The 21,029-nt window shown below is 55.2% G+C and overlaps 2 protein-coding genes and 1 long non-coding RNA gene across 9 annotated transcripts in view; 1 reads left to right on the forward strand and 2 right to left on the reverse strand.

Moving 5' to 3' along the window:
- Positions 1 to 7,680: 7,680 nt before the first annotated feature.
- On the reverse strand, positions 7,681 to 15,886 carry SLC2A8 (solute carrier family 2 member 8). 4 transcript variants are annotated; one of them, XM_024562131.3, is made up of 10 exons: positions 15,754 to 15,886; positions 15,497 to 15,659; positions 15,057 to 15,263; positions 13,676 to 13,775; positions 12,054 to 12,253; positions 11,210 to 11,353; positions 11,004 to 11,112; positions 10,110 to 10,283; positions 9,555 to 9,700; positions 7,681 to 8,269 (listed from the first exon to the last, which is right to left on the reverse strand). In XM_024562131.3, exons 1-10 carry the CDS (start codon positions 15,807 to 15,809, stop codon positions 8,132 to 8,134), a joined length of 1,437 nt encoding a protein of 478 aa, XP_024417899.2. In that variant the 5' UTR covers positions 15,810 to 15,886; the 3' UTR covers positions 7,681 to 8,131. The 4 variants fall into 4 exon arrangements, with proteins under 4 accessions (XP_024417899.2, XP_045052982.2, XP_024417900.2 ...); XM_045197047.2 differs by having other exon boundaries at positions 11,210 to 11,356; XM_024562132.4 differs by lacking the exon at positions 9,555 to 9,700.
- A 446-nt stretch (positions 15,887 to 16,332) lies between these two features.
- LOC139440801 (uncharacterized) lies at positions 16,333 to 20,358 on the forward strand. Its single transcript, XR_011651028.1, has 2 exons — positions 16,333 to 16,723; positions 17,650 to 20,358. It is a non-coding gene; the product is annotated as an uncharacterized lncRNA (long non-coding RNA).
- Positions 18,998 to 21,029, reverse strand: part of GARNL3 (GTPase activating Rap/RanGAP domain like 3) — a 120,834-nt gene continuing 118,802 nt past the window's right edge. For all 4 annotated transcript variants that reach the window (XM_045197043.3, XM_024562127.4, XM_024562129.4 and 1 more), the window contains 2 exons: positions 20,555 to 20,681; positions 18,998 to 19,472 (listed from right to left, as the gene is read on the reverse strand). In XM_045197043.3, the coding sequence (XP_045052978.1) occupies positions 19,295 to 19,472; positions 20,555 to 20,681 (305 nt within the window). In that variant the 3' untranslated portion in view covers positions 18,998 to 19,294. The remainder of the gene's footprint in view (positions 19,473 to 20,554; positions 20,682 to 21,029) is intronic.

A 21,029-nucleotide genomic window follows, 5' to 3' on the forward strand; every position in this document is an offset into this window, starting at 1 on the left:
ACCATGCTTCGCAAAGAGCTTCCGCCAGTCCTCCCTCCCAGAGTCGACTTCCCATCATGCTCTGTTGCACATGCTCTTCTGGACCGCTGGAATCCTGCAGCTGGAGCCTTTGCGACGGGAAGCGACTTGGCGCGAAGGACCCTGGGAGTGGTAGTTTTAGCGCAGACGCAGGTCTGCACTGGTTCTGGGTCCCTGATTTCAGAGCAGCGGTTGGCGACGGTCTTCTCTTTCCGGGAACTTCAGCTGAGGCCCAACCCCAGCCACCTTCATGCTCCTCTTGAGCCTTACTGAGTGTTTGGGAAACATAAAGGAAATGAGGGCCCCTCAGTGTGACAGGCTGTCACGGGTTGGTGGCCTGGGGTTCTCAAAGTATACAATCTGTCAGCAGGAGTGAAGTTCCTCGGTAATTTCAGGGGCAGAAATACCCTTTGAGAATGATCAGCAGTATTGCGAGAGGAGATTCTTGAACATTCTGTTCCTTGGAGGCTTCCCTGCTACACTAGGAGATATTTCAATGGGCTTCCTCAGGGCACTGATGAAAATTCATCACCGCACAAGCAATTTTTCGGATAAGCAATTCAGGTGTAAAAGCATTTTGACGTTAAGACCGTGGGAATGCAGTCATCTGGGTAGCAGAAATGAATTTGGGGGTCCTAAGTTCTCCTTTCATGTTGTACTGACTCTGTCCCTTTCAGTCACCAGTGGTAGTGTTTTTGCCAATATAATTCTCTTTGTGGGTCCCCTGTGAATCTTACTGGGATTAACGCCATTAGGCAAGTCACACCCATAGACTCCTTTGAGATAAGCCCTTCTCTACTTGGGGTTTCTGATGGATCTCGTGGGGGCTAAAATCAAGGTGTTGGCTGGGTCATATTCCTTCCAGAGGCTCTAGGGAAGATAATCTGTTTCCTTGCCTCTTCCAGTTTCCAGAAGCTGCCTGCATTCCTTGACTTTTGGCCCCTTCCAGCTGGTGCGGTTTTGCTCCCAGCCACAAGCCCAACAGGTGCTAACCCCAGGCTGACCACTAGGCGGTAGCAGAGGGTTTCCTGCTATGGTATTATGATCCTACCGTGGCCACTGGGAGGTAGCAGGGTGTTTCAAGCTTCAGCTGATGCAATTCCACCTGTGGCCACTGAGTGGCGTTAGAGCAGTCCTTGCCTCAGGTTTGCAGAAGCCAGGATTCTGAGTTTTTTGGGGTGGGGATGGAGGTCGGGGTGGAAGATGGAGTGAGTACTGGTGGACAGTGCAGACTTCTACCCTATTATCCAATACAAAGACCCATCTTCTGTGGCCTGGGTAAATCACAGCTTCTGCTGCACCTGTCTTCTGGGAATGTCCTATCCTTTCCCTCTTCTCCACAGTCCTGTGTCAGTGAGTGGTGGGCTGGGCTCCTGGGGCAAACACAGAACTGCCAGCTGGGGCTGATTCTTGGTCCCTGAAGCATCCTGTGCTCTGCTGGGAAGGCCCCAAGGGGGAGTCTAAGGGGACCTCTGAAGAGCATGTATATCCGCAGCTGTTGGTGCCTGTACATGGGTGCTGGTAGCCATCAGAAGGTGGCATGGGTGGGAGTGGCTAAGGGAGCTGGGTAGGAAATAGAACATAAAGAGAAAAGTGGGTAAAGATTTCAATGTCCCTTTCAGAGGCACACCTTGGACCTCACACCAGCCTGGTACGCAGCTCCCTGTCCCCACCACGTCAGTCCAACACTTGTTCTGTGACATCCTCAGATCTCAGTGCATTTGGTAATTATCTCCTTCCATCCTCACCACAATCCTATGAGGAAGATAGCGCCATTATGCCCACTTCACTGAGTAAACTGAGACCTGGAGAGGTTAAGCGACTGGTCCAGGTCACATAAACAGTAAGCAGTACATCCAGAATTTGAACCAAGGCCACTGATGCTTGCTCACCAAGCTGCCACAGCTCCTGGCCCCTGGATTACAGAGGAAAGAGGCCAAGGTAGGGTTGAAGCCACATGAAGTTTTCCTTGCCCACAAGTTTAATCATCTCCCCTGCAGCCTGGCAGGGGGTGTGTTTGTGTGACCCATCCCCCTGCCTTCCTCTGGTCCTTTGACAGCTCCCATTTGCAGAAGCAGGAGCTGGAAGCAGCCTCTCCTTGAAGTTCCCTAAGAAGCTAGCCAGTACAAAGACCATCCTTCCGTAAGGTGGCTCAGTGGGCGGCCTGTTGTACTGAGTAAAATGTGGATGTGATTTGCCCAGGTACCAAGGCTGTCCACCATGAGACACCTAATGGGTGCCTGAACCTGTCTGAAGATCCTGCTCCCGGTCTTTGGTGCCGCCTCACTGAGAACAGGTTCTGGGGCAGTGGGGAATAGCCCCTCTGGGACGCGCCCGTGTTTCACCTTCTGGGCTGCAGTCTGACAGCACGAAACAAGAGCTTTCACGACGCACAACTCCTCTAACAGCAATCACACCTCTAAGATTTAACCCTACGAGATTTCTGGTCGCCCGCGCAGGGTCTGTCTCTGCCTACTTCTCTCTCTCCCCCACTCCATCATCTCCTCCGTCTTCGCCATCTTCCTTATCACCACAGCTGTGCCGGTTTTCTGGGGCTAATGTAACGAAGACCGCAAACGGAGTGGCTCGGGCAACAGAAATGTATTTCCTCACAGTCCCGGAGGCCGAGTCCAAGAACAAGGTGTTGGCAGGTTTGGGTTTGCAAACAGCCATCCTCACCTTGTCTTCACGTGGTCTTTCCTGTGTCTGGGGCCTAGTCCCTCTTCTTATAAGGACACCAGTCATGTTGGACTAGGACCCACCCTCATGACCTCATTTTTTACAATTACCTCTTTAAAGGCCCTACCTCTATATAGTCACATTTGAAGGTACTGGGGGTGAGGACTTCAACATTTGTCTGTCGGGGGACACAATTCATCCCCCAAACCGTCTGTCTTTACCTGTACTTCCGTCATCCCCGCCACCTCCAGCTCTGCCCCGTCACCACCACCCCCTTTCCCATCTCATCTCTGCCACTGTCGGCTTGCTCGTTATTCCTCATTCACTCTCTCCTCTCTACCCACTCTCACCTCCCTCTCTCCCACCTGTCACTCTCCTCTCTTGCCTCCCTCTACTGTCTCCCACTTCTGTCCCTAACCCTGCATCTACATAATAGCAGAAGTCAATGAGCAGAGGACTGGAAACAATCTGGATGTGGAACAATGTGAGGTGCATTTAAGCTCCAATACAGTCATAAATTCAACAACTATCTGAGCACCTACTGTGTGCCACATCCCACGGCAAACAAATGCGCCATCATTAGAAAAGTGAAGAGCGCTTACATTTCAAGCTGGTGGACTGAACTTACACATTTACCTCCCCTTCTCCTCCAAATCCCGCTGAAACAAAAGGGAAGATGCACCAAAGGCAACAAATCCGTAACAGAACCAAGAACGAGCGGGGAGGGGGCGCACCAGCTGCAGCTAAACCCCTAGTTCTTTATTCCCAAATGGGGATGAGCGACGCTCACCATGTACTTGAGTTTAGCCAGCGGCATAAAAAGAAGGACCAAACAAACGACTGCATTAAGTGATTCCAGAGGAAATCGGAGAGTAGAAGACAACTTTCAAAAAGTTAACTATGTAAGCGGCTCTGTCTGCAACATTGAGTGTGAATCGTTGCTGGGGATGTGGAGGAGGGGGAACTCTTGCACCCTGCGGGTGGGAACGCCAAATGGTACAGCCATGTTGGAGGGTGGTTTGGCTGCTCCTTAGAAGAGTTAAACATAAACTTAACACGTGACGCAGAAGTTCCACTCCACACGAAACCCGTCTGCGCATATCTACAGCAGCTTCGCTCGCCACAGGCAGAAGCTGGGATGCACCCGCATGCCCAGCGGACCACCTGCTGTTGGACAGCGGAGAGGAGTAAACCGACCCCGCAGCACGCGCTCGCCTGGGCTGCGGGCCAGACGCAGAGGGCTGCAAACCGTACGATTCCATTTTGGCGAAAGTCTAGAAAGCGCAAAACTATAGGGACAGAACACGTCTGTGGGTGCCAGGGTCATAGCCGCAGGGAGGCGGCTGGCTGCACAGACACGTGAGGGGACATTCTGAGGTGACGAAGACGTCCTCTGCCTTGATGGTGGTCGTAGGTCACAGCTGTGTGCGTACGTTTGGCCGAAGCCATCAAACTTTATACCAACAATTGCTGAATTTTATAAATAAAATTCATAGATATGAATATGCCTTAATAAAGCTCATTTTTAGAGTGAAAGTACCGAGTCCAGGACTTCCAGTCCAGATAGGCAGACGTGGCTCGCCTCCTCCCACAACCACGTCAAAATTACAACCTAAATATAGAATAGCCTTCACTCAGAACAACCAGAAATCGAGTTGAATGAAGTCTGACAACTACAGAATTAAAGAAACCACATCCATCCAGACAGGTAGGAGGGGCAGAGACGCAGAACAGGCTGGGCCCACCTCCATGTGTGGTGGATACAAATTTGGGAGGGATATCTCGGGAGCAAAGAGTCCCAGCCCCAGCCCGGGGTTTCGGTGCCAGGAGATATGTCTCCAAAACTTAACTGCAAAACCCAGCAGGGATTGAGTCAGTAGAAGAAACTTCTGGAGTCCCAAGCAGTTCCTCTTACAGAACTCCCATACGGACTTACTCAGACTCACTCATTCTGAGCTCCACCACTGGGGTAGCAGCGTGAAAGGCACCAGTGGCATCTGGGGAGGAACTGAAGTATCTGGAGTAAAGGTGAGAGCTGGAGGACAGCTCTCACCCAGACAGAAAGGCAGACAGAGCCACAGAGCCAGCAGGCGGGTGCCATATCTGAGACTCCACCAGCCTGCTCAGCACTGTTTGCCCCGCCCTGGAGATCCTGTGACTCTGTCCCACCCAACATAGGGGCCCACCCAAGCCGTTAACAGAGACTTTTCCATATTAATAGCTGGTCTTGGCTCAGGCTTCACAACTTCCTAAATTCTCTCAAACGAGCAATGGCTGGCCTCAGTGAGCCCCCAGCCCCTGTACCTCTTGCCAAGTGGCCCCCCCGGCCTGGCACTAGCAGCAGTCAGCTTAGCTTCACAGCTTGGTTTCATCTGGGAATCTCCAAGCCCAGCACAAGTAGCAGCCATCTCACATTGCTTTATAGCTCAGGCAGGGTGGACCCTGGGCAAAACATAGGTGGGGGCTGACCTTGGCCTGCACCACCCAGAATGCCTCAGGGCGAGCACACTCAGTGGACAGCTACAGACTAATCAGAGCACCACCACCCTGCCCCTGCACAGCTGATCCTCCATGGAGGGCGGAGGTTGGTGGTCAGTGGTCACAGCCGCTGACTGGCCTGGATAAATCCCTCCCATTGAGCTGCCAACAGCAACCAATGCTCAACTACAAGAGGAGGGTGTACTCAGCCCACACAAAGGGTGCACCTCGAGTACCCAGCCTGGGTGATAGGGGAGGCTGTGCCACTGGACGCTACAGGACACCTACTACATTAGGCCACACTGCCAAGACACAGAGCCAAAGCAGCTCTACCTAATGCATAGAAACAAATGCAGGGCGGCTGCCAAAATGAAGAGATGAAGAAACATGGCCCAAATGAAGGAACAGATCAAAACTCCAGAAAAAGAGCTAAACGAAATGGAGAAAAGCAATCTATCAGATGCAGAGTTCAAAACACTGGTTATAAGGATGCTCAAGGAAATTGGTGAGGACCTCGGCAACATAAAAAAGATCCAGTCAGAAACGAAGGATACATTAATTGAAATAAAGAACAATTTACAGGGAAACAACAGTAGAGAGGATGAAGCTGAGAATCAAATCAATGACTTGGGAAAAAAGGAAGCAAAAAACAAGCATCCAGAAGAAGAAAAAAGAAGAAAGAATCCAAAAAAAAAAAAAAAAAAAAGGACTGTTGAAGCAGCCTCTGGGACTTCAAGCACTCCAACATTCACATCATAGGGGTGCCAGAAGGAGAAGAGAAAGAACAAGACATTGGAAATCTGTTTGAAAAAATACTGAAAGAAAACTTCCTAGATTTGGTGAAGGAAATAGACATGCAAGTCCAGGAAGCACACAGAGTCCCCAACAAGATGGATGCAAAGAGGCCCACTCCAAGACACATCGTAGTTAAAATGCCAAAGGTTAAAGATAAAGAGAGAGTCTTAAAAGCAGCAAGAGAAGAGCAGAGAGTTCCCTACAAAGGAGTGCCCATAAGCTGATTTCTCAACAAAACAAAACACAAAAAAACCTTTGCAGGCACGAAGGGACTGGCAAGAAATATTCAAAGTGATGAAAAGCAAGGGTCTACAACCGAGATTGCTCTACCCAGCAAAGCTGGCACTTTCAACAGCAAGTTGAAGTTGAAGGGCAGATAAAGTGCTTCCCAGAGAAGGTAAAGCTAAAGGAGTTCATCATCACTAAACCTTTCATATAATCATCATCATTATTATATGAAATGTTAAGGGGACATATTTAAGAAAAAGAAGATGATCGAAACTATGAACATTAAAATGGCAATAAATACATAACTATCAACAACTGAATCTAAAAACCAATCTAAGCAAACAAGCAGAACAGAAACAGAATCACAGATATGGGGGATACTGGGATGGAGGTCAGCAGGGAGGGGGCGTGTGGGGGTGGGGAGACGCGAAGGGATTAAGGAGTACAAATTGGTACTTTCAGAATAGGCAGGGGGAGGTTAAGAGCTAGTACAGGAAACGGAGCAGCCAAAGAACCTATATGCCTGACCCATGGACGTGAACAAAGGAGGGGAGATCGCTGGAGGGAGTTGGGGGTGCTGGTGGAGGGGGTCAAAGAGGGAAATTGGGACAACTGTAATACCATAGTCCATAAAAATAATAAGATTTAAAAAATAAAGGGAAAGTACTAATCCTCAGAGAAAGCCAAACGGCACTCCATTAAAAAGAAAAGTACAGGATGCTGTGATAAAAATGAGTCACAACACTCCAGCCAAAGGAAGCGGCAGCGGCTACACTGATGCCAGACAGAGCAGAGCTCGGAGCAAGCGCTGCTGCCAGGGCGAGAGCAGGCCATTGCGTGATGATAAAGGACACATCAGTCAGGGGGACGGAATGGTCCCGAGTGTGCCACACCAGGTCAGAGAGCTTCCAGCTACCGGAGCAAACCCTGCCGCAGAGCTGCAGGTGAGATGTCCGCGCTGCAGCCCGGGTGTCGGAGACCCGAACCACGCCCCTACGCTGATTGCTGATTGGCGTTTGTGGGACATTCCAGCCAGCATCACAGTGTGGTTCTCAGCCTGGTCAAGGACCCACCGCGCAGCACGAACCCTGACGTAGATGGGCAGTTACTGGCAGGGGGGAGGCGACCTCACTTCTGGAAGGCTCCCCGGAATTTGGATTTTGCTAAAGCCGAGAGCTGTCCTGTGTGTTACTTGGCCCATTTTACTGAAACCACTGAAGATCCGCTGCTGCAGGATCTTCTGGAAACTAACCCTGGGGTCCTGCTCTGCCTTGGACCACAGGCCCGCCCTCCAGCCTCGTGAGAACCAATAGAAGATGCCAAGGTGGGCACACGCGGGCTGCACAGCCTGGGGAGTGAATAAAGCAAGTTACCTATATGGAGTGGGAAGTAAGCCCGTAAGTGTTCTTGGAAGGCCGGTTTGTGGAAGAGACAGGAAAATGCCCTTCTCAAGCTGTGGCTCACAGAGAGGCTGTGACCTGATTTTCCGAGTCAAATCTTTATTTGGCAGACATTACCAAGGCCACCGCCGGGTCTGCAAAGGCACCTCCTCCGGAGAAGGAGGAGCCACATGTCCTCTCTTCCACTGCCGCTTTTGTGTCACGACAGTGATGGCATGTGGAGGACTGGCCCCAGAGCAGCCGAGACCCTCTGAGATGTCCCCTCCTCCTCAGCCTCAGAGCAGCGGCACGAACTGACCCAGGGACCGGGAACCTCCTGCCCATGGCTCGTGGGGCTGGAGCGACCTGGGCGGGAAGGAGGGACACGGAGGACAAGCTGCGAGGCGCTGTGGTCCTGGATCCTGGCTCCCTGGGGGCAGGCAGGGGCTCCGGGCTCCGGTGGAGGCCCAGCTCAAGGTCACAGGCAGGCTCTGTCCCCTCTGAAGTCCAAAGCAGCCCAGCTAGCAGGGGCAGCAGCTCCTGGGAAGGGGCTGTCATCGCCCCTCAAAATGGGCTGTGATTTGCTCCAAGGACTTTCCTTTGGTCTCAGGGACACAGGACAAAGTGAAAAGGACGCTGAGGATGCAGAAGGCGGAGGCGAGCCAGAAAGCACCGTAGGGCCTGAGCACCTCCTGCAGAGAGAGGGGAAGCCACGGGTGACCCTGGCAGAAGGTCAGGGGCCCTCATGTGATCACCAGCCAGGGCCCCAGCCTGCCCGGCCCAGGCCCAGGGCTGAGCACTGGCCAAAGTGTGGATGTTGTATGCCAGGGAAACTGAGGCTCACTGTGATGAAGTGACTGCCCCCAGGTCGGAGATGCACTACCAGGTGACAGCTGGGCCCGCATCCCCGGGCTCTGACTCCAGAGCCCACAGACCTACCCTCTGCCTTGGCTTTGGCCATGCCCTCTGAAGTCCCTGCCCCCAGAGGAGTCTCTCTTCTCGGGACCGGAGGGAGTGGGTGAGCTGACAGCAGGTGGAGATGGGGCGGTGTGAGCTCACACAGACACGGACACATAGGGCTGGCAGGCATGGGGGGAAGAGTGAGCACTTCCCACCCTCCCAGCCCAGCCCCAGCGACCTCCCAAGCCTCAGAACCACAGGCCCCTCCCTTCCTCCTTCTCAGCTCTCCTTCCCCACGGCAGCTGCCTGAATGGGCCCTCTCTCTGGGTGGACTCCAGGCCAGCCCTGGGCATCCACGCCTCCTGAGGCCTGCCTCCCCAGCCCAGCCTGGCCTCTGGCTGTTCATTCTCCCACCACAGTTCACTGCTATCCTAGCCTTTGTCATAAAGGGGACCACGACCATCTCATTCCCGGCTGTCTCTGGCACCGTGAACAAGCCTGGATGTGGCATATACCAGGAGACCCGGGGGAATGAATGACTATTGACCAACGCCCCGCCCCCGAGGGGCTGGGAAGACCCTTAGGCAGGAGCCATGTCTGTCCATCCATCCATGTGAAGGCAGCAAAATGTTGAACTGAACTGATGTTCCCATCACCCCCAAGAGGAGGGTACCTCAGCCCCCACCATTTTCAGCCAAGGAAGCTGGTTCAGAGAAGCTAAGCAGCAGGCCCAAGGCCACACAGCAGGGAAATGGCTAAGGCAGGGTTCGAGCCCAGGCCTGCCCACTCCAAAGCCAGGGTTTTCTCACACAGCCCAGCTTCCCAACCTGTGTACCCAATGTCCAGTGGGCAGGCCGGTCCTGCTGTCTTCCACTGAGACGGCCTGAAGGGTCCCCCTTTCCCCCTGCCCCGGCCCATCTGTCTCCCCCTCACCACTGACCAAGGCAGCCAGAGTGCCCCAGGTGGGGCCCCAGCTGGTACCCGAGGCCACGGGTCCTGAATCTTCTGCACCGAGAGCAATTCTAACACGTGCGCTCTGTTGACTGTGAGGGGGTGGCCACCAGGGCCTGGACTCACCATGAGGCTGCTGAACTCTTTTGTCACCAGAAAGGCCATGAGCCAGTTGGTGAGGACGCAGACGCCGGTGGCCACACCCTTGACGTGCAGAGGAAAGATCTCAGACATGAGGAGCCAAGGGATGGGCCCCCAGCCCACAGCGAAGCCTGCGGGAGCAAGACAGGCATCAGAACCCCCAGGGGCCAGACCTATCTGCTGGCCACAGAGCCCAGGGCTGGTGCCTCGCTGGGCTGCCTGGCGTGAGTCCAGGGGGCCTGGGTTCCGGTCTGGGCCCAGGAACTCTGCGCCCTCCTGCTCTGAGGTGTCAGGCCGTCCTGTTTGCTTCTTACACTCTGGCCCCTTCTCTGTAGAACGGGATCCCAAGGGGGCCTCAGAACACTGGTGTGGGCATTAAGTGAGAGGGCAGAAAAGGGCCTCACTCGGTGCCTGGCACATGGTCAGAGCTATAAATGCAGTGTTGCGGGCCAAGGTGGACAGGTGAGGCCAGGTAGGAGCCCAGCAGTGACAGGGTGTCCCCATTGGTCTCCACCCAACTTCCGCACTGGCCCCTCTCACCAGCAATGAAGAGACACATGCTGCCCACTGCCAACCAGGCCAGCCCTGCGCTGGCATCGGCTGGCTCCATGGAGACGGGCGCCAGGAGGTCCACGTGTGAGGAGTTGCTGGGGCCACCCTGGGTCAGCTTGAAGTAGGCGCCAAAGGCACTGCTGCTGACCACCATGACCACACCTGCAGGCGGGACGGCAGGGGCTGGGCGCTGGTGTAGGCGGCTCCGGCAGCAGGAGTCTCCCACCAGTGTGGCCGCCCCTCGCGGTTGGTCTCAACACCCCTGGGAGGGGCCATGAGCGGCACCCGGGAGCCCTGACTGGGCAGCACCCACCCCAGCCCAGCCCTGGCTTGGACCTCAAACCTCAACGAACTCCAACAAGCTCCCTGAAGCAGGGCCCGGGCCTGAGGGGCGGGGCTGTGAGAGCGCAGCACACCACTGGACCCGCCTTCCCCAGCGGCACCGGTGCTTGTGGGCCTCCGCACATGCACAGGGGCACACGCCGACCATCCCGTGCTCTTCACGAAGGCCCACCGGTACCCCCATTTCACAGGGGAGACTGAGGTTCAGAGAGGTAAAGTCACTTGCCCCAAAGAGCACAAGCTTCCAAGCCACTGCCCCTCCAGGGCCCTCAGTTTCCTCATTGTGAACTGGGGCCATGGCGGCACCTTCTCTGTAGGTTCATTGCAAAGGTTCAGGTGTGACGTGGGGACGCCACGGGCACAGGCGGTCTGCAGCCAGTACTCCCGAGCGTGCGCTCCCGATAAATCTCCGCCAGGTTCTCAGAGACACCTCCCGCCTCATTGCACAACAGATGGTCCCGGTAAAGACCCTCCAGCCTGCACTGGAGCCTGACCTGGGCCACACCCCTGCAAGGACTGAGCCGAGCCCTTGGGCCTCACCTGACAAGGCCAGGAGCAGCCTCCGCCCAGCTCTGTCCATGATGATGGCAGCCATGGCTGTGAACAGCACCTGGATGACGCCCACGACGACCGAGGCCAGGCTGCTGTCCTGGGGAGGTGGGCAGAGGCGGGTCAGGCAAAGGCGAGGGGACTCAGCCACACCTGCATGGCACCCAGACGACTCGAGCTGGGTGAGGCCTCTTTACCCTTAACTTGGCCTCCTCAAAGATGGTCTTTGCGTAGAACATGACAGCGTTGATCCCAGACAGCTGCTGGAAGGCCATCAGCGAGACCCCGATGACGAAGGGCTTGTAGACGCCAGGACGCCTCAGCTGGGCCAGCCGGAAGCCCTGCTTCACAGAACCTGGGCATCAGTGCTTCTCCCGAGGGGCCCCTGGCTTTGGGCCCACCACCCTAAGGCCTGGCCGAAGCAGTGAGCCTCAGCTTCTTGCCCTGGCCCCATCTGGGCCTCGGGTCCAGAGACAGGTCTCTGCACCACTCAGCCTCCCCATTTGTGAGGGTGACAAGATCCTCACGTCCCAACACCCCTTCCTGATTTGCTGGGGGAACCACCACGAGAGCACATGGGCAAAGAGCCAGGGGGTCCAGAATCCCCCCAGCCCAACGAACCCTCTCCTCCATCGCCACTAGCAGGCATGTGCTGGGACTCCTGTTTCGCATGAAGAAACTAAGGCTTAACAATGGGACGGTCACACCGCAGGTACATGGCACAGACTCAATCTCCCCTGCTATGTAACCCCCCAGGTACAAATCCAAGTCCTCAAGTCTGCCCGCACGTCCCTGGGACCCAGCCTGGGCTTTCTCTTTAGTAAGATTGAGGGCCAGGCTTTCCCAGTGATCTCCAAGGCCAGAGCCCCGCCAAGCAGTGGAGCTCAAGCAGGCCTTTGCTTGCTGGCACGCAGGACAACATGGCACCCCCTGCCTGCGAGTGTGTGTACACCCTTGGGAACTGGCTGCGCGGCCTCCCTGGATGCACAGCGGTGATGCCACACTGATTCCTTCCCACAGCTCTACCTCCCAGCCCCTCACCTGGTGCTCAGCCCCAACAGGGGGCTCTTCCCAGTCCTGCTCGGAGCTCCACAGGAACTGCGCAGCGGCCACAGCTTCCTGGCGCTGGTGCTGAGTCAGCAGGAAGCGCGGGGTCTCGGGCATGCAGCACATGAGCAGCAGCATGAAGGAGGGGGGCACACAGCCCAGCACGGCCAGCCAGCGCCAGTCCAGGACCCAGCCTGGTTGGAGGATCAGATGTCCGAGCCCAGGTGAGCCAGCTCCTCCCCAATCCCAGGGACTCAGCCTAAAGGGTGGGGACCTCACTACCTCTGCACAGCTCCCTCGAGCTGGTTACTGATATCGCCACTATTGTTGTTGACTGCAGAAACGATGACGGGGACATTGTTACACTACGTCTGCTTGGTGAATATTTACGTGGCCATTGCACAAAGAACCAGGCGCTCGCTATGCAAGGACGGGTGTGCCTTGGCACCATGCATGTGATATTTCAGGGCAGGAGAATCAGTGTGCACAGTCCCCATCCAGTCCTCATGCCAACCCTCTGGAAGGCCACCAGAGGCTGGCAAGGCTGGTGCCCCGGAGAGGAAGGGGGACGGGGCAGGGGACTTTTCTCTGAACACCAGAGGATCATAAGTCACAGGAAGTGGTCAACGCAAGGCCACACTATAATGACATGCAGATAATTTCACGAGTGTATCGACACCCACGAGTCTGTCCCAAATGCCAGCATCTGTATGTGGCAGGGCCCCAGCACATCTGGGCCCCCATGGAAGCGGGACTGCAGGCAGCACTCTGAGTTAAGAGTCAGGACAGTAAGTGGGTGAAAATGAAAGACCACGAACCTGCCTATTGACCAATTTAAAGACCCCCAGGGCTGGCGGCCCAGGTCTTGCCACACCCATCAGGCCTGATAGCCCCTGGCCCCTGCCCCTCCCCATGGTTCTCAGGCTGTCCCTGGACAACTCTCATTTGGAGTCTGCTGCCAGCCGCTTTTCACCTGCCACTGAGTTTAAATCCTTAGCAGCGAGGTGGACGAGGTGGGGTTATCCCCGCTTACAGACAGGGAAACTGAGGCTCCCAGGAGCTGTGTGAGTAGGCCAAGGCCGCCCAGCCAGGAAGGGGCGGAGGCCCTCCATTAGTGTGGGACTATCAGATGCAGAGTCTGGCCGCTTTCTACCCCAGGTCTGGTGGGAACATGTCTCCACTGCGGGCCCCAGCTCTGGCCTCGGGTCCCCCCTAACCTGCCTCCTTGCCTGCCGCTGATCCAGCCCTGATATTTCTGAGTGAGGCAGGCGTGGGCCCTCTGAGCTCCGGCGCTGAAGGTTTCAGGGGTACCCTACCTGTGCCTGGAGTTCTCAGATTGTCACTGCGCAGCAGGGTACCGACCTAACCCGTCAGCCCTCCCCAGGCCCTCGGGATGGGCCCCCACCTAGGAAGATGAGGACATCACCTTCTTCAGCTCTCCAGAAGCCCACACACCCCCGGGTCTCAGGGAGGGGTTCTGGGAACCTAGCACTTTGGGCACTGGCTGTGTGACCTTGGGCAAGTCCCGTGACCTCTCTGAACTTCAGTTTCTATGTATCAGTAAAGTGGCCATGCAGCCATTAACAGGGATCAAAGAGATCATGTGAAAACTCTACCTGCCAGGTAGGCCAGGAGGATGCCTGTGACGACCATCAGCTGCACACAGGAGCCAAGCAGCCCCCGCACTTCTGGGTAGGCAATTTCAGAGATATAGACCTGTTGGCAATGAAGACGAGAGCTGTAGGCCTGGTGGGCCCCTAATTGTAAGCCCCAGGTCAGAGCCTTCCTCATAGCTCCCCACACCCCACCAAGTGACCTGCGGCAAGGATTTAAAGGGGACTAATGGTGTGTATATGTGGCTGCTGTGTGTAGGGGGATGGGCGGGTGGGGGCACAGAGCTTTACAAACTTTCATGTAATGGTATCGCTACTCTTGATAAAATGCAGATTCTGGTACAGTAGGTCTGGAGTGGGGCCCAAGATTCTGCCTTTCTAACTAGCATCAGGAGACACCTGGCTGCTGGTGGGGTGTCCTTGGAATTAAAGCAGGAACTCTTCACTTCAGTGGCTACCGCTGACTGGGCTCAGGGGCCAGAAAGGCCTCGCCCACACTTCCGGGTTACTCCATACCTTATGTTCATGACTTAGGTGTGTTTTTGTCCAGCAAAACACCAGCTGCCCAACGAATGCAGGTGAAATGAGCGGCAGGTGAACAGGGACGGCCAGGGAGGACCCGAGCCGCTGCTGTCAGTCTCAACCAGGCTGGGGTGTGGGTGGTGGACCATCCTAGCCCATGGCCAGCAGCAGTGCACCGGCCACCTGGCAATCCCGGCTGCCAGGGCCCAAGGCCTTCACGAGCCATGACAGGGCTAATGTGCAGTGTGTCTCTGATCCCTCGCCCACCGCATAAGGTAACCTGTCACTCTCACTGTACAGGGGAGGGAACTGAGGCTCAGAGAGGCGCTCTGCCCCTGGAAGTGGCAGAGCTGGGATATCAGCCAGCCAGTAGAGCTCCAAAGTCAGCTTGGGCAGTGCTGGGTCAGGCGCTGGCAGAGAAGCAGGGAAGCAGCGGGAGGACTGGTGTTGAGCAGGGAAGGGGTCGGCAGGTGGCAGCTGCCTGTGCCCCTAGGACAAACCTGACAGGAGATTCTTGCTAAACGGTAGTAAACGGGGTGACAAGGGCGACCCAAGCCATACTGTGTGGCTTCTGCTGACCATCCAGATGCCATCTTATTTGTAGAGCAAAGGGGAGGCTGGGTTAAGTGGCACAATCCTGGGTAATCGCTTCACCACTGCCTACTTGAGCCTGGACAAAGGACTTCACCTTTCTGAAACTCACTCATCTGCAAACGGGGCTAATAACAGCAGCTCTTCCAGGCCCATGGCTGGGTAAGGGAGATAAAGCAGATAAGGGCCACCCAGGAGGCCCAGGGGAGAACCATGCCCCAAGGTCTCTCCTGTTCCTCGGTCCCAGGGCCTGAGGCTAGGGGGCACTCACCGGGGCCACTAACGAGGCAATGCCACAGGCGAGGCCAGTCAGGAGGCGGCCTCCCAGCAGCATCCATACGTCCTGGGCCGCGGTGATGACGGCAAAACCGACCACGAAAGGCGCGGTGCAGAACAGGAGGCTCAGCTTGCGCCCTGCGCGGTCCACCAGCCAGCCGCCCAGCACGCCTCCAGCCGCGGCTCCCAGGGTCACGATGGCCTGGGGACGATCGCCGGCTGAGGAGGGGGGGCAAGGGGATCGTGGCCCAACCTTGCCCGCCACCCCAACACCAGTGACCTCGGAGAGAAGAGGACTAAGTCCCTGGCCTGTAGTCGGGGAGAGGGTGACCCCTGGCAGGGTAAAGTCCATCAAGTGTCCGAGGGCGTGGGCGTGGAGGGCCCCGGAGCCCGTCTTAGGGGTGAAAGGGGTGGTGTCCCAGCCAGATGTCTCACCCCAAACCATGAAGCATCTTCGTCGTCCAGCTGTGGGGCCGGTGGCGCTGCGCGCCGCAGGCTTGGGATAGCGGGGGAGCTGTAGCCGAGCGCGAAGCCGAAGCTGAGCGGGCCCAGGGCAGCGGCGAAGGCGGCGAGGAAGACGCGGCGGCTGCGGGGACCGCTGCGGGAATAAGGCGGTCGGTGAGCGGCGCCGGCCTGGGCGCCGGGAGAGGGGCGAGGACGCGCCTCGGGTCTGGGCTCACCAGCCCGCTCACCTGCCACCTGGCGGCCGCAGGAGCGGCAGGGTCTCCACCTGGGCTTCTGGCGTCATGTCTGCAGCCAACCCTTGCTGGGTCCGCTCTGAAGCCAGAACTGCCAAGTGTCCCGCGACTGAGGTCTGCACCAGCCTCTCCCGGCAGAGCTGGCCAATGGGAGTCTCTAGGAGGCTCTGGGCGTGGGTGGAGAGCAGCCAATGGGAACGCAAGGCACAGCTAGCGTTGCGTCGAGATACGCCCTTGAAATCAAAGCAGACCAATGGAACCAAAGAGACAGTTGGCGAAACGCACTGGAACCGCCCCTAGAACAGAGTTATCCAATGTACAGGAGGGGCGGAGTTTGTATCTGGGCCTTGAGCAAATCATTCAATAGGAGTGTGGTGCGAGCCACGCGGGGTCAAATAGCTGCCTCTGACCGAGCCGGCCAATGAGGGTGGATGGCAGGGATTGCCCATGCCCCTGGAGTCGCCTCTCAGTCTGGCTTCAACCAATGGGGCTAGGAGCCGGAGGAAGGCGGAGCACGTGGGTCACGCCCAGGACTTTCCACCTCCCACTCTGGGCTGCTGCCACAGTCCTCCCTTAGTCCGTGTGCAGTTCCTGCTCGGTGTTTACAGCTGCTCTGGGGCCTGAGTTGGAAGGGCCTGGCCCCTCCGCCTGGTACCCCTCCGAGAGCCGCAGGGCTGGAGTTATCCCAATGACTGCTGTGTGTTACTCTCCTCTCAGACGCAGAGCCTGGCCCGGGCGCTCCAGCTTGGCTGCTGGGGGGCGGGGGCTGAGGCGCGGCCCTGCGCGACACAGCCCACCTTCGTGCAGGTCATCCCTTGGAGCCCTAAGATTGTTGACGGCAACAGAGCCTACGACGACTAGGATCTCCAGGTGCTGGGGACCCGGGGTCCCCCATGCCGCTTGTGTGACTGATCAGGGCTTAAGTGGTGAGCTCCACGCTCCCTAAATTCCACTCACTTCACAGGTAATCCTGACTTCTTGAACTTTCAAACAAATACCTCCCAACTTCGGGTCCCCTGCGGATGGTAGTAGCCAACCTCTCTAGCTGCCCACCCGAGTCACTGCTGGAGTGAGGATGATGAATGCAGTCAGGGTTCAGGAGAACCGCGCCATTTGTACGGACACTCTGGGCACAGGCGCCTGCAGTGGGGTGCTGTGTAATTCTGGGAAGAAGCAGGGCTGCAAGAGGATTAGCTTCTACTCTTTCCCGGAGCCTGTGTTTCCTTATCTCTACCTGGGGATGATAGTACCTGTCTTCCAGGAGAGTTCTGAGTAGGGGCAAGGTACATAAACACCAAGCACAAAACGCTAGCCAATGTGATCAGGGCAGTTGTTTGCCCCAGGGCAGTCACCGGACTGCACCACCTTTAACGACAGACCACTTCTCCGTGCTCTGCGGGGCATCTTGGGCTCACGGTAGTTATACATTATCACAACTTTGTGATCACCTGTTTACTTCGCGCCCTCCCCCAACGCACATGACCTCCTTGTCCAGATAGCTGCTTGGTGCTTGCAGAGTGGATGCAGACTCATACTCCGTGGGTAAACTGCTCAGTGAGACAGTTTATTTTGTAACTCACCAGGGCGTATGCAGAGATGCTTATGTAACCAGGATGCTCCGGTGAGCCCAGCCAGCGCCAGCCAGCCCTCTGAGCCACCCGCCCCTACAAACCCGTTTGCTCCTGTGAGAAGTGGTTCACTTCGTGACCACTGTACGCAAATACTGCTGCCAGGGCAGCCTCTTGCCCCCCTTTATAAGCTAAGCACCACCTCTTGCCTTTTCTGCATTTATTCCGCAGATCTGTGGCTTGTGCCACATCATGGGGTGACTCCGGTACTGCCAATCTTTGTTCTAAATGGTCTAAAAAGCCTTTGGTTTTTCTATTCCAGGCTGAGAAAGCAAGAAACATCAGGGAAAAAAGTTGACAGAAAAACATACACATAAACTCATAAAGGTCACAAATTAGTTTAACATGAAGAACATCAGCCAGATCCAAGGGACACCATGGCTCAGCCTGGCTCTGTGTGGTGGACAGTGGGGAGAGCCCAGCTCTGGGGCCAGAGAACTCACAGGTTCTAGTCACTGCCCCTTTCTGAGCCTGTGCCCTCATTTGAAAAGCAAAAGGTAAATAACTCACAAGACTTTTGGTGAGGTGGAGATACAGGATGTAGTGGAGTTTGTGTTTTCCTCTGCATGTGAAAAGGGCATAATAAGACACGAGGAAGAATGGCAAAGCTGAATGCCGCTAAGACCGCGAGAAGACACGTTGGTTGGACACGCAGGTTGGACATGCCCCACTCGGGCACACCTACAAAGCTCTGTTTACTTTCTGACTAATTTACTCTCTGACTCTGGCTTCTTGCCTTCCACTGAAGGGAGCCAGGCGGCCTTCAGCTTGATTCACCATCATGCTGAACCGCTGGGGCGACAGGCAGGGAAGGGAGCTCCTGGTGCTGTGCAAGGCTGGCGGGGAGGCAGGGTCCAGATTTCTGGCAGATCAAGGTCACACACAGCTCTGCACTTAAGGCGAAGACCTGCAGAAGGACTCAGAGCTGCTTTAATGGGGGAAGGCCTTACGTATCTTGTGATGGGTAATATAGTTGACAAGAGATATAATGGAACGGAATTATCAGACTAAAGCCAGAAGTAAATTACCTCCTTCGAACATTAAAGTTTTTACAGTCAGTGAAACTAGATTCCCCGCTTTGATCTGTCCTGGCTAGAGGCTGACATTCTATTGTTTCAGTTGCACTTGGCCAAACCTACATTTTCTTCTTACTTTGAGGAGGGAGCAGCGCAAGACGGATAAGTAACAAGAGGAAGGATAATCATTTGGTTCACGTGAAAGAGTAAAGCAGCCCCGAATGAGAGGAAGGAACTTGAGAATGATGTTATATGATTTCAGAGTAACAACAAAACCATCTTAAGACTCTTCACAAGCTCCTTCCTATACCTTACTGTTTTTTTGTGAGACACAAGGAGGAAGAAAACAGGAGCTTCTGAGACCTAATGGTCAGCTTTTCTCAAGAGCCCATGGGCAGGAATGGAGCTGGTTCTAATCACAGGGACTTGAAATGGTGACAGGGCCACAGGTGCAGAAAGAAACCTTATTTAGAATACATTTGAAAAGCAATGGCTTTTTTTTTTTTATAAAAGAAACACATTATATGACAAAAAACTGGAATGAAAAAAATAATTTTCCCATCTAGGTATATAAAATATAAAAGAAGGCTGCCATAAGTAAGAATGAACATTTTTTGGTTTATTCAAAGTGTCAATCTAAAACCTCAGTGAAATCTACCACCTGTATTACAAGGGGACGGATGCTTCCTGAACAGAAAGAAACAGAGGTTGAGAGAGATGGCACTGGACGCTAGAGAGTGACCCAGACTGGCTGAGGGTGCAGAAGGTTTGGTCCAATACGTTGCGGACAGGCTCAAAGCCACATTTCGTTGAGAAAAGGTGTCAGCTCTGGTTCAAGAGTATAAACCTCCGTAAGAAAGTTAAAGGTGGCAAACTCCACTCGCGTTCTGTTTACTTCAAGTCAATAACGTCTTCGTCCGAGGAGGCTGTGAGCTGGAAGGGGCTGCTGCCCCAGACGGGGCTGCCTTCTCTGTCTGCCCCAGGGTCCTGGTCCGAGCCTGCTGAGTGGCAAGGCCCCTCGGGATTGGCTTCGGCAGTGGAGGGGCTTTCCAAGGAGCCCGACGTGATCCTAGGAGAGAGAGTCGCTGAGAAGGATCACTGGGAGCACCCCTGAGCCGGCGGCGTACTGCTCACCTGAGCTCCTAGCCTGTCTCCGCTACCCACTAGGGGAGAGGTGGGGACGTGCAGGGTCACCCCCACCCCGACACAGCTTGAGGCCTGCAGTCCGAGAGCCCTACCTCATGGATCGGTGTGCATTTTAAAGGCCAGCAGTGACATCGGAGGTGTGGGTGAGGCATTATTTACCTTTCTCAAGTGTCCATCGTGGGAAAGTCACTCTTCACCTCAAACCCACCCGTGGCCCCCATGGCCTGAGGTTAAGACTGAAACTCCTATCCACAAGGCCACAGGCCCTGCAGACCCCTCCGGCCCCCTCCCATCCCTCTGTGTGTCTCTTGCTCAGCTCAGTGCCACTTCCTCAAAGAAGACTTCCTTGATCCACTCCCCAAAATAGACCTATCCAACCTTCTGATGTTTGAGACCCTTCCTGCCCCAGGTGTGGGGCGGATGGCACCCCACGTTGCTCTGCACCACCTGCCACCCCAAAATGCTGTGCTTCCTAGAATGTCCTTGTTGGCCTTCCCCACGGGCCTGGGAAGCCCCTGAAGGCCATCTCTATGTTCCTAAGACCCAGCTCAGTGCTGGGCACTCTGCGAATGCGTGCGGAATGCATGGAGCATGCACGATGTTGCTTGAGGGACACAGAGGACCTTAGGGGACAGATCGGGGGGGTTCAACAAGTACTCACTGGCCTGTGATACTAAACTGCCCCCCAGAGAGGCTGTAGCTGTGGCCATTCCCACCACAAGCATTGCAGAAGTGCCTTTTCCCATCACTCGTACTGAGCATTTTTGTTTTAAAAACACCTCTGTCAATAAATATGGTGAGCAAAAATATCAAGGTGTCTCACTGTGTTTTAATGAGCGTTTGTTGGATGGCTGGCGAGGTCGCCCATCTGTCGGGCCCTCCTGGCAGGCTGTGCTCTCTGGGGAGCCCTGAGCTGCGGCTGCTCAAGGGGCCTCGTGGAAGTGCTGTGATTCGAAGGGCCACTGCCCTGAGCAGGGGCTGCTGGGGCTGCTGTTCTTTCTTTACCTGTCGCTGCTAGTTGATCTCACTGTCCCTGGCTTGGGACCTCCTTGGCTTTCTTCTAACCGCTTCCGGGCTTTGGATTTGGACTTTGGTGTTCCTTCTGACCTAGGTCCACCTTCATCGGAGAGGCCTGGATTGCAGGGCAGAAGCAGAGGTCAGAGGGTCGTCACCAGAGGGCCGACACAGAGACAGAAAAGGCCCCTTTCCTTTTGGTTGGGAATTGGTGCATTATTGGGATACAGTCAGGAAGACTGAAGAAAAAGTATATATTTAAAATAATTGGTTTTCTTGTAGGTGGAAGGCTTTTCCCCTTTGATTATAAAGAATATATGTGTTGCTGAAAATTTTTAAGACTCACAGAGACTCGAGTCAAATGAAGGAGGGAAGGGCTAGAATCCTTCCACTAGAAACTAATTCTGCAACTCAGTTCGGTTGCATGTCGGAAAAGCACAGGGGCTTGTAAAATAGTGGTCACAGA

The sequence above is a fragment of the Desmodus rotundus genome, chromosome 1 (genome assembly GCF_022682495.2).
Source record: "Desmodus rotundus isolate HL8 chromosome 1, HLdesRot8A.1, whole genome shotgun sequence".
Lineage (NCBI taxonomy): Eukaryota > Metazoa > Chordata > Mammalia > Chiroptera > Phyllostomidae > Desmodus > Desmodus rotundus.